This window comes from Aquila chrysaetos, chromosome 10, assembly GCF_900496995.4.
Source record: "Aquila chrysaetos chrysaetos chromosome 10, bAquChr1.4, whole genome shotgun sequence".
NCBI lineage: Eukaryota > Metazoa > Chordata > Aves > Accipitriformes > Accipitridae > Aquila > Aquila chrysaetos.
This window is the reverse complement of record NC_044013.1, coordinates 15,485,977-15,504,295: the sequence shown is the minus strand read 5'-3', so window position 1 is coordinate 15,504,295 and position 18,319 is coordinate 15,485,977. Positions and strand designations below refer to the sequence as shown.

General features: G+C 36.0%; 1 protein-coding gene across 33 annotated transcripts in view; it reads right to left on the bottom strand.

The window, feature by feature from the left end:
- DLG1 (discs large MAGUK scaffold protein 1) overlaps positions 1-18,319 on the bottom strand; it is a 172,919-nt gene that overhangs the window by 61,091 nt on the left and 93,509 nt on the right. For 19 of the 33 annotated variants that reach the window (XM_030027191.2, XM_030027193.2, XM_030027194.2 and 16 more), the window contains 4 exons: positions 10,210-10,308; positions 5,165-5,218; positions 1,400-1,450; positions 247-371 (listed from right to left, as the gene is read on the bottom strand). In XM_030027191.2, the coding sequence (XP_029883051.1) occupies positions 247-371; positions 1,400-1,450; positions 5,165-5,218; positions 10,210-10,308 (329 nt within the window). Of the gene's footprint in view, positions 1-246; positions 372-1,399; positions 1,451-5,164; positions 5,219-10,209; positions 10,309-13,675; positions 14,083-15,014; positions 15,122-18,319 lie in introns of those variants that run through there. The other 14 variants (XM_030027200.2, XM_030027203.2, XM_030027207.2 and 11 more) reach the window with 4 other exon arrangements.

Below are 18,319 nucleotides of genomic sequence, written 5' to 3'. Positions count from 1 at the left end.
TATACCACCAAACAGAAAAGATAAAGTTAACTTAATTTCACTTAAATGCAGATTTTATCGGTTGGGGAAAAAAATAATTGGTCCACTCAAATATTTTTCATTATTTACAAAATACTTCTGTAAGTAAAACTTATTTAAAATGTAAAGTAGCATGTAAAACTACTAAAAGCAACAGAAAATGTTCTATCCACTGTTTGAAGATGTAGTAACAAACATTTAGCAACCCAACATAGAAAATCATCATACCGTAATCTTCCATCCTGTGCAGCTGCACCCCCGGCTATAATTTTTGTAATGAAAATACTTGAATCATCCCCAATATGTGGGTTGTCTGTACCACCTGCAATGCTAAAGCCAAGTCCTGAATTTCCCTAAAGGTAGAGGGGAAAAAAGATTTACACATTTCTTTTTGGGGGAAAAGATATTCAAGTTTATCTATTTGATTCAATATAGAACCAAATCTATGTAATTTTCACCAATAAAAAATACTAAAAGACACGTCAAGCAGTATACTACATATAACCATACGTAAGACATAATTATACTTATTTTCATAGAAGAACATAAGTCATTGTGTAACTGTAAGAGATACAGTTGCAACCCCACAGCTTTCTCACTGAACTTGATAAACTAGATAAAAACTTCCCTCTCTAGTGAGCTAGATCTTTGAGATTATTCATACGAATATTTGCTCCTCATTAAATTATTAGTGACAAATTATTTTTCCCAGAGAAGCCCCCACATGATTTGTGTCACATATGTAATATATCATCACAGATGCAGAGATTCAGACTGATATTTTCTCTTCAAAGGTTGCCTGTTCTTACTGCAAACTGCAAGACCTCTTCACCCTCTCAGTAACCACCAGAACTGCACAGGTATGAAACACAACCATTTCTTTCTTTCTTTCTTTCTGTTAACAGTGCAGCTCAAGAAAAGAGAACTGAGATAGATCTCAACATTGTAAACCTAACGAAGCAATGCATATGACAAGGCATCACTTGTAATCACAACTGGAAGCCTCAATCTCAATATAAGACTAAATTGTATAAATAAAAACCTATCATAAGTGGCAATATAGGAAATGAAATCACAATTTGTGTTATTACTCTCTACAAGCCTAGATAAGAACATTAAATGCAGTATGTCTCAGGGAGATCCTTCCCCCATTTTCCTCTTAATATTCAAGGATATTAATAAAAACTTCTATTCCTGCTCCAGCAACTGGGTGTATTTTTTTCTTTAGGTTAAATAATCTACCTAAAGGGGAAAAAAAAAAAATACAAAACAGTAAGGATTGTTTTGGATTGACATTTAGCAGTATCAAGATGTTAATTTTTCATATTAAGGTATCATAGATCCCATCTAAAAGAGTATAGAAAGACATTTAGCATGTTACCCTTTCAAGAGTAATTTCTTCATACTCATAATCTGCATCCGTGCCATTGACCTATAAAGAAAGAAAAGTGAGACTTACAGAGAATTTTACACTTTACATGACAGTTTGCTCAGCTGGCAGTTCACTCCCATCAAATCTCAGCTGATTCACAGTGACCACTGAGCTTAGAGGGGACACGTGATTTTCACACTGCTCTGTACATGAATCAGACATTCTTTTTGTATGAGTTTAGAAGTTAAGATTTCAGAAAGCAGACTGTTCTGCACACATATTGTAGAGCAGAGGCCCTCTGCTTCTGATTGCCAGAAAAAAAAAAATGCTCTTGAGATCATCAGATGTGCCTCAGGCCATATAGCAAGTTGAAACTGAGAAAAAAGGAAGGGGTCGTGGGGTAGAGAAGAAATTGTACAGAAGAATGAGCAGTATTTTCAAACTGGTGTTCTGCACAGAGCAGAGAAAAATCAAAGACTGATGCTTTATACCATTTCTCACTAGAAGTGCGTAAGACCTTTCTAAAGCAACATTTAATAACTGTTTATATTACTATTTATCATGTTATACATATATACTAAATATCAACAAATTAAAACGGGACCAAAAACAGAAGAAGAGTTTAGAAGAATATTTTTTAAAGCTAGATAGAAACCTCAAAATACTAGAAGTAAGCCTCGTTGTCCTCGTTAGAAAGGATACCTACATTCTTTGCTGCCTACAGAACTAGGACAGAATCAAATAACAGAAGTAACAAATATTCAGATTAGGTGAAAATAATTAAATGTCAAATTCTTAACCATATTTAATATAAAAGTAACATTAAGATTTATTTTTTTCAATTACTAAGATATCTTGGAACCCAAATCCTTCCCTCCACAGATACCTACAGCAGCATATACAACAAGCAGCCACAAGCAATTCCCTATTTCAAGCCTTTTAGGATGAAATATTTAATAAGGTAAGAAATAACATTTATACTATTATTTTACAAAGCTTCTTGTGTATTCTTAAGATATTTTATGTCTGATAGTCTTCTGTACTCTTAACATACTATTCAAGATTTTATAAAGATACAAAATATAAGTATAGAAGAAAGCATTTTAAAATCTGTAGTTTTCTAGCAAAGAATTAAAAAACGGACTTTAATTCATCCCAAACAAAATTAAGATCACATCTGCTTCATTCCGCATATGCTTATTTAACATATTTAAAAGCCCCAAAAGCTGGAGATGCCACAACTTACACAGGCTAATATCAAGCTCATTTAATCTTCACTACAGTTTTTCCTCAATCTCTAATTATATCTCCCCTTAACACAACAAAGGCCATGTCCACTCGAGACATAAGATTATTATCTTCTTCTTTGTGCAGTACCTCAAAAATTATGTCCTTAGCAGTTTGTTCAGTGGAAAAGATACTGTGGTTTTAACACATGATATTTCTCCATTAAAAAGGGAAGAGGTCTTGACCTTCTGCATACATGAAACTGTATCTATTACTACACCAACATAAAAGAAGCCGCTGTGATCAAGAAGTTTTTGTTAGCTTAGTCCTTGAGCTATTATCTACAAGAATGACAACATGTGCTAACTGAACCAGTCATCCAGCATGACAGTACCTGGGAAATGGTTCACAATGACTGATCAGTATGTGGCTTTATTTTTTTTTTTTTAAATAAATAACAAGGATAATTAATATTTTCCCTATTCATTACCATTAGGCAAAACAAAGCCAATCCTAATATATTTAAGCAGTCTCTTGTTTATTTCCATGTACAAAACTCTGTAATCCAATTTTAACATATCATCTAGATAAACAGGAGCAAACAAGAACCTCCACAATTTTTACCTTTCGCTTTAGCTCAGTTCTAGAGTCCCCCCCCTTTTTTTTTATTTACCTTTGAATTGATTTTATCTAACAAACTGAACATTAGCAGAAACAGGAGCAAGGATACATCAAATGATAAAAATCACTGTCCTATTCTACCTTTTGCAAGTTTTGAAGTGATCTCAGATCCATTAAGCCAAGCTTTATTTGCAGGGACTCCCTCTGGATGAAGGAAGTTCTGTACAAATGCTGTAATTATGCTACAGCAATCTTCTTTGAATCTGAAAACCTATTAGTAGTTCAGCAGAATTTGGTTAGAGCCTTCTGGCTGTACTGAAGTTCATTTGTCTGGTATGGTTATTCTTTTCTATGTGCCATCAACTTGAGTTTTGTTTGTATTTCCTTGGGCTTTTACAAAGAATGAAAAAAAAAAAAAAAAAAAATTGCTGCTTGGCATCTGTTTCCAACCTAGTTTGAGTTCTAAGAGTGAGTACTTCCTCAGCTGCTTTAAGATTCAGATAATGAGAGCTATGTTCTTGACCATTTATTCCTTGATTACTTTCTTGATTCATATTTTGCTTTGTTCTCCTTTCAACAGAAAAAGCGTTAATAGCTAAGGTTTTTGTAGATTCATGATGCAGTTACCTCACAAGTATGATTTTATATTACTTACTGCTTAACAACCTGGGAACCTAGAAGGATATTCCTTTACTCAACTTCCTACACTTACAGAGTAGGTTAGATTACAGATAATTATGGGCTTGTTTGTTTTACATTCACTGCAAACTGATAATTTAGACAGCTTAAAATTTTGAGTGCCAGTTTGTTCTGTTAATGCTATTTTCTCTTCCTATTTCTACTATCTACTGTCCTCCACTTACTGTGTTCCTGCCTCTATCAGATGGGGCCTTCTGAAATGTGAATACATATTTATTAATCACTTTTCTTCTTGGTTTAGGTTATGTGGGCAGGGAGACACCTCACCTTCAGTATGCTTTTCTAAACCGTATCTGCATCACATCAATAAAAGGGCCACATAAAGATCACAGCAGTAGCCTGCAGTTAGTCAGAGACATCATTATTACACTCGGGACTCATTTATGAGCCAATTATGTCACTGTACTAATCTTTTGTCTTCTGCTTAAACTGTTAATTCACACTTTTGTCTGTCAAGTTATTACAGCTCCTTTCTAGCAACGTTTCTAAGTTATGAATGCTTTCAACAAGGACAAGATTTACTCTTTACTTGCTAATACCAGTGCTTAGAATAAACACAATATAAAGCAACTAGTACAGTCATTAACACTGTTCAGGAAAATGACAAGCAAGTGGGATATAAGTAACTATAGGAGAAAGGTAAGGGAGGAAAATTCAGACCTGAAACTTATGCCAGACTTACATACATTCCAAAGCCTCTGAAGTCTCTCTCTGCCAGTGGTATTCCTATCACAAAACACACACTGCCAAACACAAATTTTAGCCTCCATGTAACTACACTTACCACCTTAATGTTTCAAACAGAACCAATGCATTTTTATGAACATTTAGAGCTCTAAAATCTTAAGTATAGCTACTGCATGAATAAGCGTTTTTATGAAAAGTACAACAGAAATGGCACATTAAATATTAAAGCATCTGCCCGCACAGCTGAAGAAACAGATTGTTCTCTGAACACTCAACCTCTGGAACCTCAAACAACTGTGTTTTGCACTGTCACACATTGGTACTCACACAGAACCTTCCACCTGAAATGTACAACTTTTTTTTTTTTTTTTTTTCATGAAACAGCTGTTTAAGGACTTCAAGAAACCATCAGGACAGCTGACGAAATCAAGCACTATCAGAGAAGTAAAATAGGTTTTATTAAACAGTAACAACAGACCTACACAACTACATACATAAAACATTATCTAAAGTTATAATTGAAAGCAAGTGTAGGCTTACGTATGTTGGAGTCTCCAAAGAATCTGTATTCACCAGCACTGGAGGAGGATTTGCCTTTAACAAAAGAATAAAAAAAAAATTATACAGCATAAGAGAAAGCAATACTAATGATAATTATACAACATTTAATTTGCTGTGTTTCTCAAAGTTCTGTTAAAAGGTAGCCTCAGCCCGAGAACCTCAAAAATTCACCTTCTGAAACACTTGTTTCTACCCTGAACAAATTGCTTTCATGCCACAAAACCATACTCCTCCAAAATTCTGAGCTCATGTTTTATATACAAGTTCTGTCATTTATTATCCTGTTTTTCAACAGAAAAACTAGGTCATGCTACCATTTGACATGATGCCAGTTACCATAGTACTTGTGGTATGACATTCAGAAGTTGATTTACCAGCCAATATCTTAAAACAAAATTTTGGTTGATTTGATTCCTTTCTTCCTACCAGGAAGACTCCCCCTCTCCCCTGCCTTCAGCCTGCAAAATGGAAACTTACAGAAATACAAACTTAGGGAAGAGAGGATCTACAAAACTGGCTTGTGAAAGCAAATCCACAGCAGACATTAACCTACCACACAGCAGCATGTGTTTCCATCAGAAAATTGTTATGGATTCACAAGCCATAAGCAATCAGAGATTACTGCTACAGAAATATGAAACAATATAACATTCTTGCGAGCCAGGAACTGGTAGAATAAGCTAACACTTTTACTCTCTGATGTTACTGAGAATTTTTCTACGAAAAATACAGTTTCAACTGAAAGAAAATCCATACAGACTGGTGGCATTTATCTGAAATACTTCCAAATAAACAGATTTCCTATTTTTGCATCAATTATCTGCCTTTAAGATAGGCTGCTTCTAGCCTGCTCTAAGAACAACAACAAAAAAAGCGTGCAGATATATTCCAGACTCCAAATACTGTTGACGTATTAAGTTCAACAGGACCTACAAACTCAGTGGCATAAAACAAAGCTAACCTCCTTACTGTTTTAATGAAGCTGAGATTTTTTTTTGTATGTATAAAAATTCATCATCTTTAAAATTAGAGACATTCTCCCCCCACCCCACCCCACCCTCCTTAAATCTCTTATGTGTGCGTGTGGAAATAAGTTTAGGGACAGTTTAACAGGCTGCAATAGAAGCTAGTATTAAATTCATTCAAAGATAAACTCAAGACCTACAAAAACATGACAATTACATTAACCTATTCATACTCTGCATTTTAGTTTCACTACCATGACAGCAACATACTTCTGAAGAATTTATGATTTTTACAAGCTCCCAAAAGCTAGAAAGTGATGACTCAGAAGTTCCTTACAAAAAAGCTGAAATGAATAATCTACCATCGCTAGACAGGAGTCATCAATCTACTATCAGGTTGCTGTGTCAGAAATTAGGCCTGTAACATTTAATAAGTACTAAAATCAGGCGGTATCTATGCAAGTTAACAGAGTAGACCATTAAAAAAAGGAACCAAAAAGGATGACACTTATGACCGTCAAGATGCCAAACACCTTTCTCACCCAGCAATTCTTTCAGCAGAAGCATGGGCACACTTCATGCAGTACAGAAATAAAGTACTAGTTACTAATACATGACAAAAATCTCTGTCAAAACAATGCTATACCTCACAACCATCTTCTGCCATTAAGTTATATCTCAATTTCTGCTTCTTATTCAAATGCAGGTTCTATTAAAATAAGATTAAATTAAAAATAAGATCCTGTGCTAAAAATACCAATCAATTAAAATATGCATAACCATCCCTGCAAGAGCTTTACAATTAACACAATTCTAAGAAAAACAAAACAACACACTGTATTAAAGAGAACATGACTGAATATGAAGCATTAGGAGTCTAATCTCCGCTGGATCTACCAGAGACCAGCATACATACATTTGTTTTATATTTGTGTATCAACTATGAAAACATTGTTAATTTGTAAATAGAAAATAAAACAAGGATTAATTTTGAAAGTTCAGTCATGTTCTTTACATTTCACTCAATTTTGGAATTTATTATTTAATATTAGGATTCTGTAATATTCAAGTATATTCAACAAAAGCAGTGCCAGTTAATGCTGGTTTCCCATGGATCCTTTTCTTGAGGCTGACAAGTGTTCTTCTTTTAATGTCTTAAAAAAATAAGATGGAGACTCACTAAAAGCAAATTGCTATTAGTAGGCGAGATTTCTATGTGAACAGTATGTTTGAGACACAAACTAGCCAACCAATGCAAAATACCTTCTGTAAGTTAAGTGATTATTCCTAACACTCCTTCTGCATTTATGTGAATTCTCCATCAAGAAGCAATAATTTACTATCATTTCCAAGCATGAAGCAGAAAAGCTTTGTGCTAGGCATTCCAAAGGTATGCCTGGACACTGCAAAAACACATGACAACATCTAACTCAAAACATCAAATGTTTTTGAAAGGAAGACCAGGTATTTCAGTCTGTTTTGCAAGAGTTCTCCAAACTACCTAACACTTTCAAGCTTCTGTGCCAGGACTTATTCAAATATTTAAAAGCCATTTGACAAGTTTATTTACAAGCAGACTAAGGGCTTGCCTAAGGGGTAAAGTGATTAACAAAATAGAGAGATGTATATATTGCACAAAAATGCACGTGCCAAATCCAAAGTTGATTATAACTTTGTATGGTATTTTCTAATTGCTCAGAATCACAAATGACGCAGAATTACACAGCTAACTCCTGCAGACATTTATATGAACTCAGAAGGCAGAGGCACAGACCACTCAATTCTTACTCTTCTGCTTGTAATCCAGTATCACCAATGGACAGTAATGCTGTCACAGCAATGGCAGTCAAAGAAAATACAGCACTAATTATTTTATTTTAAATTAAGTTTAGCCTACTGGCAATTCCCTGAAAGTAAATGCTACTGGAGACTCACTTATCTTTATCAATCAAGGCTGACAACAGAAGTCCATCCACTGGTTGCACTAGTCTGTCTGCCTCAAATCCTGATGTGAGCAGAATCCATCAATAAGAAGGAAATATTTCTGAAACTAATCAAATCTCTGGTCTGCCTCTTGGGAAAAGTACAGGTGACAGATTTGTGTAAACACACATCCACTAGAAATTGCACTACAAAACAGCCAAGTGTAAAAAGTTTTGATAATTATTGGATGCTGTAAAATTTAACAATGTAGCAGAGATAAAAAAAGATTACTATCTGTTGCAAGTTTAGCCACATTGCTTGAAAGCAGACCTTAAGAAAAAAAATACTGATGTATATCCCACAAAAATATCCCAGTAATATTCTGGATAGCTTAATTCCCTTTTAAAGTTAATAAATATCTGTCACCAAAAAATTCTAAAAAGTGACCCGTGTTTTCAGAAGGTGTGCACTTATCATTTGAGATTTTTGCACTGAAATAAAAGCAGAATGCTATTCTATATGCAAAAATATAACTGCTACCTATCCTTAATTATTCTATAGCTTGCCATGCTGTGGTCACATGTTCCAAGTTATATGCAAGATATTAATGTTAATTAATGTTTACTGCTTTCACTTGTTTTGACAGGGTTGGGGGTTTTTTGTGTGTTGACATTATGTGACCTAAAGAATGAAGGTCCAGAAGGGAAGCACGTTTTATGAGTCAAATATATTTGGAATAGAGGGGTAAAAAAAACCCCCCAACCCCCTTTTGTATTCTAAATCTCCCCAAGGACACTGTATGGATTGTCCAGCTCATAGTTCACAAACAAGTTTCACCATGTGTAGCGCACACAGGCAACTCATGGGGGGTTACAAAAGCGACCCAGCCTTGGATTGCTTTGAGGCCCTGTCTCTCTGCAGAGACGACTCACGACTCACGGGAGCTGTGAAGACAGCTTAGCCCTGGGTTGTCTGATAAACCCTAAACTAAACAGGGCGGTGGCTGCACCATTTAAAGAACCAAAACCTGAATTGAGCCTTGAAATCCCTTAACAAATAGTATACCCTGAGTCTCAATCCAACCACTATTCAGCTGCCTGAGGAAGCAAGCATGGTAAAGAAAAGCTGGAGGGTTTCAGCTTCAGTTGCAAACAACCACCTTGTGTATTCAAATGATGACAGACCAGCAAAAGAAAGAAAGATAAGGGGAAACTCCACTCACATATACATAAACCACTCAGGCATATATCATAATCGACTCAGGCATAGCAATACACACCGTTCCACAAGTCAGGGGATAAAAATCCTAAGATTCAGGTTGCAAATCAGGGAGTCACTTCTCCAACTATACAGTTGGCTTGTGAAGGAGACCCTTCCCCCCCTTGATCAGGATGCTGGTCGAGGTAGCTTCCCTGGGATTGAGAGCCCTTACCTGGAGGGATAAGTGAATATTGTTTATGCTTTAAGTTTGTAAACACGTGTGTGCTTGGGGTCATCTGTGAATCACTTGTGGTTGTAATAGTGTACTACTCTTGCTTTTAAAATTGCAGTAGTGCATTCCTCCATTGTATCTGTAAAACCTGCAATAGTGGCGTGTTAAGTCTGTAAGTGAAGTTCAAATAAATCATTTGCTTGAACCTTGCAGTTAAGTCTCTTTCCACCACAGACACTAATACCAACAAACGGCTGGAGAACATTAGAAACACCATGCAAGTGTAATCAATGAGACACATACATTAAGTAGTTGTATATGAGATGAGACGAAAATTTTCTATAAATAAATAAATCAAGCAATAACACTTTATTAAGGGTGAAATGGCTCTAAAATTATTGTATGAAGACAAAATATCCTATTGCTTCTTTCCATTCTTTTGGGTTTTTTTTTTCTTTAGTTATTTCACAACTTTCTAATATACTTCCGTATGAAAATACAGATATTTTAAATGGACTAAAAGCTGCTATAAAAACAGAAATTAGGATGAAACTCTAGTGTATTACTAATTAAGCTATTTTACAGTTCATTTCAAACCTGTGTGTGAGAGTACCAAAAGGTGATTTTAAACAAAGCAATGAAATAAATTGAATAAAGAAAATTTGAACAAATTTAACAAAAAAAGGAAATAAAAGAATAGAAACCTGTGGTATGGTGGATGGGATGACAGTGGTCTCAGCGGGGACTGGTGGGACAGGAATCACAGGGACAATGGGAGAAGAGGAAGGAACAGCTTCTGTGGGCTAAAAATCACCAACAAAATGTCAAAATAACAAAAACTAGGAAAACATTTTAAAACAAGGAGATTCAAATTTAACAGCTTAAAAAAAAAAAATCTGAAATATCATATGGATTTGGAGACTATAACTACAACTGAAGACAAATAACCACCTTTAACTATGCTGTATATGGCAGTGCATCCCCGGCAATGTGCTAATGTCAAAGAACCCAAAGCAGTAAGACATATCCAGATTGCTTATTCATACCAAGTTACTCACCTTGCAGTACAGAGTAATGAGACTTTGGGGTCCCAACAGAAAACCTGTTCGTGTCAATGGACAGACTCAGGCTTTTTTGTGGGCTGGTTTCACAACAGAAGCCCTTCACCAATATACAACAGAGTGCAAAAGCAGGGTAACAGTGGCTAAAGTTGATAGCACCGAACAAAGTCAATATTCCTCTTTGATGGGGGGGGGGGGGGATCGGAAGACATTAAGGTTTCTAAACTGGGCAAAAATCAAAGAAAATCTTTTAGTCAAATGGGCGGAAGATCCTAAAACAGATTCATTCTACCTCTCAGAGATGCTCATACAGGTTTACCATAAACCTTCAGACTAGTAGAATTTTGGTCTTAGGAATTTTCACTAAAATAACAATCAGGAAAGCTACTGACACTCAGGCTGCAAGGGAACAAGATTACAAACAGCATTTTGAGCAAAACGTTGACTCAGATCATTTTGAGATGTTAACATACTGGTTGTCAACAAGCTGTCAGCAACATAAACTACTGGCAACTATCATCAAAATTACAAGCTGAACAGCACATCAAAGCTCTCACAACTTAGTTGTTCCAAGACACTCTTGTGATCTTTAAATATAATGAAGCATAATGACAAAAGAAAATACTAAATTCTGAAAATGAACCAAAACCCCAGAACAGTATTAAAATATCTCAAACCTTTTAAATGTTTAAAAGACAAAGCAACATACACCAATAGCATACACCAAATTAAAGAGTAAAAACAAATATTAAAGAAACAACAGTCCAAGAGCAACAACCCTTATTAAATGTACATATGGTATTTCTACTTTTTTTTTTTTTAAACTCAATCTATCCAAAATGAACAGCTGGTGAAAAATGTTGCAGTTATTGAAAGATATAAAAACAAGATACATCTGATATCTTGAGAGATTACTATTTATGTCATTTAAACATCCTTATATCTACGGACAACAGCACAATCTTTCAAGTGTTAAAAAAAGGAGGATGGGGGAGAATCTAAATTGAAAAATGATAATACACATTTTGCAAAGGATGCGGGAAGTGCTCAGTGCAACAAACCTACAGTTATTGGAAGAACGATGCAACCTTTAGAGGACAGATCAAATTAAATAGCTTGAGCAATCACTCAGCCTGCACATGCAAAAAATAAGCCACCCCTTCAAGCCTGCCTTGTTCCAAAGTAAGCAGTTTCCCATGTATGTACACAGTAAACACCCTGTTAACCAAAATTTCAGATACGTACATATTACATATCAAAATATAACACAACATTAAGGCTGAAAAGCTCAGCATTAGCAGGTCAGAGAAATTCCAGCTTTACAGTTACAACTCCTGCAATAAGAGAAAGTTAAAAACAAACTGAAGTTATACTTAGATACTGACCATATACTTCCCCGCCCTTTGACTTAGCAAACTAACTGAGCAAGTTGCAGCTGATTTCCTCATGGGCCAGTCTGCACCTCTGTCTTTGCACCAAATGGCAGCTTTATTTTCCTGCTTCCTTCCTTTTATCAGTTCTTAACTCCCATGTCTCTCTGGGCTTCTCATTCCCAAATGCTTCAAGAACCCTCCCAACCAGTTCCAATTTTTAGCCTTATTATTTTAAAACTGACGTTGTTCGAAGTCCTTTAATTCTTTCAGGTTCTGGTCTCATCAGCTATTAGTACTGTCACTGTATTTTCCCTTTGTGCTGTTGGTTTAGTATGCACTGACTCTTAAAAGCTGCTCCCTGCTCCTCCAAGCGTCCTAGCAATGTTCCTGTTGAGTCTCTTCCACTACCATGTGGGTGAGGGAAGAGGTGACAACACTGGGAACCACTTTCAAAGGATCTGCAAATCCAACTGAAGGTAAGACTGTCTTCACTTAAATGTTTCATGGAATACAGTGAACTGATGTAGGCACTATGGCTACCACAAGGAAAGACAATGCAAGAAATTAAAAGATTTTTAATCAGCAGAGAAAGAAGACCTGGAACTTCCTTATAACAGAAGAATGCTAATTTTATTTTAGTATGGCACATAATCAGTCTGAAAATGATTATATGATACAGGTATCTGTGAGAGCAGCTAAATAAGGTCCAATAACCCACAATATCGCTTTCAATGCTCCGCTTCCCAGGAATTTCCAAGAATCACTTGTAATTCTTAGGAATTGTCCAAAAATACACTAAAGTATTCTGAAAAACAAAAGCTTCTCCTCAAAATAACTTTAAATAAAGACATCTGACTAAAACATTTAATGATCTTGGTTTAAATGGACACAAACCAATCTAAGCTATGAAGAAAGTAGTGAGCCAATTAAAAACCTTTTGTTGAATACATAGGAACTGTAGCACATAATTATGATAGACTATTACATATATAGGAATGCATGACTTAAGTAACTCACTTTAACAGAGCCTGTCCGCCTAAATAAGTGCGCTAACACCTACAGTGAAAAGCCATTCTGTTACAACAGTACAATAAATCTCAAGTAATTTTTTTTTAAAAGTTTAAAGATGGACTTTAAAATTTATATACAAAAAAAATAATCATTTAAGTGATATGTTTAAAAAAAGCTAAGATAATAATGCCTTTAAGTGATCAATTAAAACAAATGCCTCCAAATCTAACACTAAGTCCAGGTGTTGTGAAAAGGAAGAACACACCCATTTTCTCATGTTTAACCAACACACACAGTAACTCCTTCTGTGAGGAAATATCAATTAACCTGAAATTAAATCAGAGTACCATACACATCCTGAAGCAGACCAACTAAACCAGCAAATTCTATAATGCTGCTCTTCGTAAAGTACTAAAAGATACATTTTGGAGAACAAAAATCAAGCAAACCAGACTTTCCTCACTTTCAAGAAATTACTGTAAAAAAACCTCACACTGTATAGAGTGCAACAACCTTAACGGGAAAACGCCGAGCAGAAGTATTTCTTTGCCAGCCCAGATTCAATTATTGCTACTTTGATTTCTAGTGATAAAATACAAAAGAAAATTAAGTAACAAAGTCTCTAGAAATAGCAGAGATAAAACTACAGAAAGAAAAAAGTGTGACACACTTTCTATGGTTTGCATCAAAAATGCACATCTATAAATACCTAGTGCAATACATACCTTTTCTAAAGAACAATTAGAACATGAGCCATCAGACACCCAACCACTAGCAGCTTTTACTTTTGCTGTGCTTTTTGTAGGACTCTTTTTTACACTGTCACGTAGGTTTATAAATTTTCCTCTGTGTTTGGAAGACACTGGCAGCGTGGATGAGCTAAAAGATGTACGAATGCTCAGTGCCCGCTGCTGATGTTGGAAAGGCTGCTTTGGCTGCATATGAAGATTTTGACGTATTTCCATTCTTGGGCTCCTTGTTAAATCGGTGAGCTTGAGCGTTCCCATTTCATGGTCATCTGTAGCACCACAGTATTTGTAGTCATGACAGTAAGTAGTCATGAAATTAACAACACAAATAGTCCTTTTTGACAAAAAAAAAAAAAATATGAAGGGAAAATAAACCAAAATATTGCTCCCTGAGAAAGTTAAAAATATGATTGTTTTCTAGATTATGGTCATAGGAAGAAACATTAAATGCTGTTTCAGCTAGTACTGCATGTTGTGTACTCTCACACTATTTAAAGAGCACCATTGAACCACCACAAAACAGTCAATTTGCTGGGCATAAATAATCAATGCAATGCACAAATTATTGAATAGATGGCAAAAGTCATCTGACTTTATTTATTAAAAAGAAGCTATGAAAGGTTACAGTTATTTTCTTTCCCCCATAAGCTTCTACTATTCCTAAACTTTGTTGTATTTTTACCACCTCAAAACTTCTCCAAGGTTTACAACTAGAAAATTTTAAAATATACCAATTCCTCTACTTTTCTGAACACTTTATGGGGGCTGAAAACTAAGGAATTTAAAGGAGCTTATGATGAAAAGTATATGAATTGTGAATGGGCAGATATGTTGTACAAGATTTCAACATTAAAACTTCCATCATAGAAAACAAATCTGTTCAGACCATAACAATGGCAAGAATTACTTTGTGTTAGTAATTTTAAGAGTTGCATTTCCATGAAATACAGCAGCACTGAGACCACAATTTTAAGGTGTACATTGTTTAAATTAAAAGAAAAAAAAATTAAGACATTTAAACGAACCTGAGCTATTGTTTTATTAATTCAGTTTTTAATGCCAAGGATGCATGATCTCTGTATTACATTTTCACCCCAATTTTCAGAACAAAAAAAAGCTTCAAAACGACTCCTACCCCCCCCTCAAAAGCACACAATAAGAAGCCAGCTTGATTTAATCATGCTGTTGAATATTTAACTTTACCAGCCAATTTTAAATTAATCATTCTAAAAAGAGGTAAGGATCAAAAGTTAATTTTCCAGAGTCTACATGAAAATTGACAGCTAAATAGAGACATCTATATTCCTAGCCTTACAGAAGGAAGAAGCAGGCTCAAGTCAGTGGTCATGCAGTCTTCTCGGCAGTGGACACACAACCAGCATTTGCCCAGGTCTGGGCCAGCCACAGCACACACCATCTGCTTCTTGCCCCATGGGTCTGTTCTAGGAATATGCTGTGAATCTGAATATCTGGCACTAGATATGATAAGAATGAAGGACACCAGCCCATAGGAAACAGAGCTTGATTACATCAGCTGTACTGTATTCAATAAAATTGAGAAAGTTCATCAGTCCATAGCATTAAAACATGGTTATCCTCCCTCTCACTGTACACTTTCCTACACAAATCTGAATATTTAAATAATATGAGTTAGCATAATTTTTACACACAGAATAAAAAACTAGAGCTACAGACCTAAGTACAAACATTTCCAGTTATTTATAACATGGATATTAAGAGATAAATAGGAACTGACAGATGCTCCTCTAATCACCAAGAGCTGCCAGGTCTCATCTTCTACCCAGAATGGATGCAATCAAGAGCTGCATAACACATCATTACTGCAATATTCATAAATGCAGAGACAGAAAGGTTTCTGGCCAGTGACAGGAAGCTAGAAATGTGTTGGTCATACAAACAGTTGCAGACTTGCACATGCGTATGGTAGGTATGTCTTTTGCCTTTGAAGTATCAAGGAGCTGGAGGACTCTGTCCCACTAATACATATGGGGAGATGCACCCTGGTGGTTCTATTCTAGACAACCGGAGAATCTAGATTTTGCTATTGAAGGGCAAAGGCAGAGAGGAAGATAAGCATGTTGTTAATGTGCATATAGGTAAACAGTTCAAAACCAGCGCATCACAACTAACTTTTTCTCCTTTGAGAAATTTCCACAGATGCATTAATACTGAGCAATTACCAGGCACATTCCCCAGCCTGCAGGGATTATTTGGACAGAGGCTGCGTCTTCTGTCAAAGCTTCTGTATCAGTATCCTCTTTGGCAACGGTGTGCCAAATGACTGCTTTTGTAGACCACAGACAAACATTTTTTTTTCCAGAGATGTTATCAAAATTGCTTGAGGTTTAGCAAGCTGCATTCATACCACCCATTTTACTTGCATATCAGTACTTGCTATTTTCTACACTGCATGACATTGTCTAATTACGAAAATGTAGAAAGGAAGAAGCAAGTGGTTTTAGGTATAAGGCTTTTCTCTTGTGTACATAATAAATCCCAAAATAGGTGATGTTCCAGATTCAACAGGAACGTCTTATTCCTGGATGCATCAACTTTGTTGAAAACACATAGACCAAGTAGCCTCTTGATTAAAAAGAAAATCAGCTTTGAAGTGTGCTAAGTGAGAAAGTGAGGGCAAGGGGAGGAGATGCTGGATACCATATGCTTGGAAACCCAGTTGTCTGGCTTCCTGTATTCTCCTCCAAACAAGAAAGGGGAAGACACAAGGCAAAAGACAAGACACAAAGGAATTCACATCTCTCCAGTGCGCTTTCAGACATGCTGACTTCAGTGGCAAAAGAATGAAGATGACATAGCAGATAACTGGTAACAGTATAAATTTGTTTTCTGCAAGTCCTCATGCCTTTGGTCCCCAAGATGATAATAATAAGATATCAATAATTAAAAGAAAACAAAAACTTGAAGCCCCTTGTAGTTCCAAGAGCAACAGTCAAGACACCAGAACACAGCCAAGGAACAGGAGGTACAGGCAGAATACCTAACTCATCCAGGGCTGGATGGTGTGTCAGGGCAACGTCCAGTGAAAAAGCTTAGGCTGCACTGAAATTTAGTGTTATGCAAGTATGGAGAGTGAATACAGCATCTTGGTCAAATAAAAATGGGAAGAAGAGGAAAGGAATATATAAACAAAGCATGGTAAGGCTTATCTATAACAATCATGGTGTAAACAAAATGAAAACAGACAACAGCAAAAAAAACCAAGGAAAAAAGAAAGTAGAGAAGGCAAGAATGATATTAAAAGAGATTAATCAGATATTTGAGAGTCACAGGGATCATTTTGCCCAATTACATTCACATGTGTGAGGTAAGGCAGAGCCTGCCTTGCAGTCACACCAGTAGGGGGAAGGAAGAAGGGGGGGAGGAAAAAAAAAAAAAAAATCCCTGGCAAAGCAGTGGGACATATGCATAATTCAAAGCAAGAAAAAGCAGTTATGTAACTAAAGATGCACTGGTTTGGCAGATCATCTTTTGACTGCAGAAAGCCTGAACCTGTAAAGTGTTCTCTGCAGATGGTATTAATTACTAGCATGAACTGCTCTACTCTAATATCAAGCACTAAGTGATTTTTCATAACCAGAGGGGGTTGAGGATCAGGTTGTGCTTTCATATTACATACCAACTCTGAACAATTTGTTGCCAACGCAAAGCCAAATTATCAATATTTCATTCTTTGAAATTACTACATCAAATGTACAGTGCACACTTGTTTGCAGCAATCTGTTAAAGTGCCAGTAATCTTTTACAAGCAGTATTTCTTCAAGAATCATCTTCCTTCCACATTCTCTAACACCCACTCAACAGCTGGATAAAAACAATACCCATGAAAAGGGAAAAGAGTACTAATATTTGACCAGTAATGTCTACTGCAAAGATCTTTTTTAAAGTTTCAATAACCAACTGTCATTACTTCAGGAAGACATTCTAATAGCTGGGAGAATCCTCCAAAAATAATTTTGTACTTCACCCCTTCCCCTGCCTTCAAGCGGATAACACAAAATCAGCAACTTCTGTTAATGTGACCTGACTGATAAAACAAGCCCATATTCATTACCTCTTCTTGAAAGTAGGAAATAAAATACCTTCCAAAGTGAAAAAAACTTTAAAAGTGGTAGGAAAAAACGAATTTTGATTCAATAGCCAGTAACAAAGCTGAATATAAAAGGCATATTTTCTTTCTAGAGATACATAATTTAAGGTCTGGCAGTGTAGTTTTATATCTTTTCTCTGAACTACATCCTAGAATGCCACAGGACATTTCAGTAGTGAAGCCTGCTATTTTAAGAACTTTGTATCCATCTTCCTCAAAATCACAAAAGTCAATACTCATCTGAACATACCTTCAGGGATTTATACGCTGTTTGGTGGGGTCCAGTGGTGGTAAGAACAAAGCACAACTGCCATCCATCCTCATTCATAATCCACATTAGCTGTATGCTGCCCAGAGCACCTATATCTGAGCACACAGCTAGCATTAACATTGATGCACTGTCTCTGCCATATTCCTCCCTAAGTCAGTGCCATCCTGTGGCATGGGCAGGTCCTTAGTACCACAACGTCAGTGACTCGAGTTGTTAAACA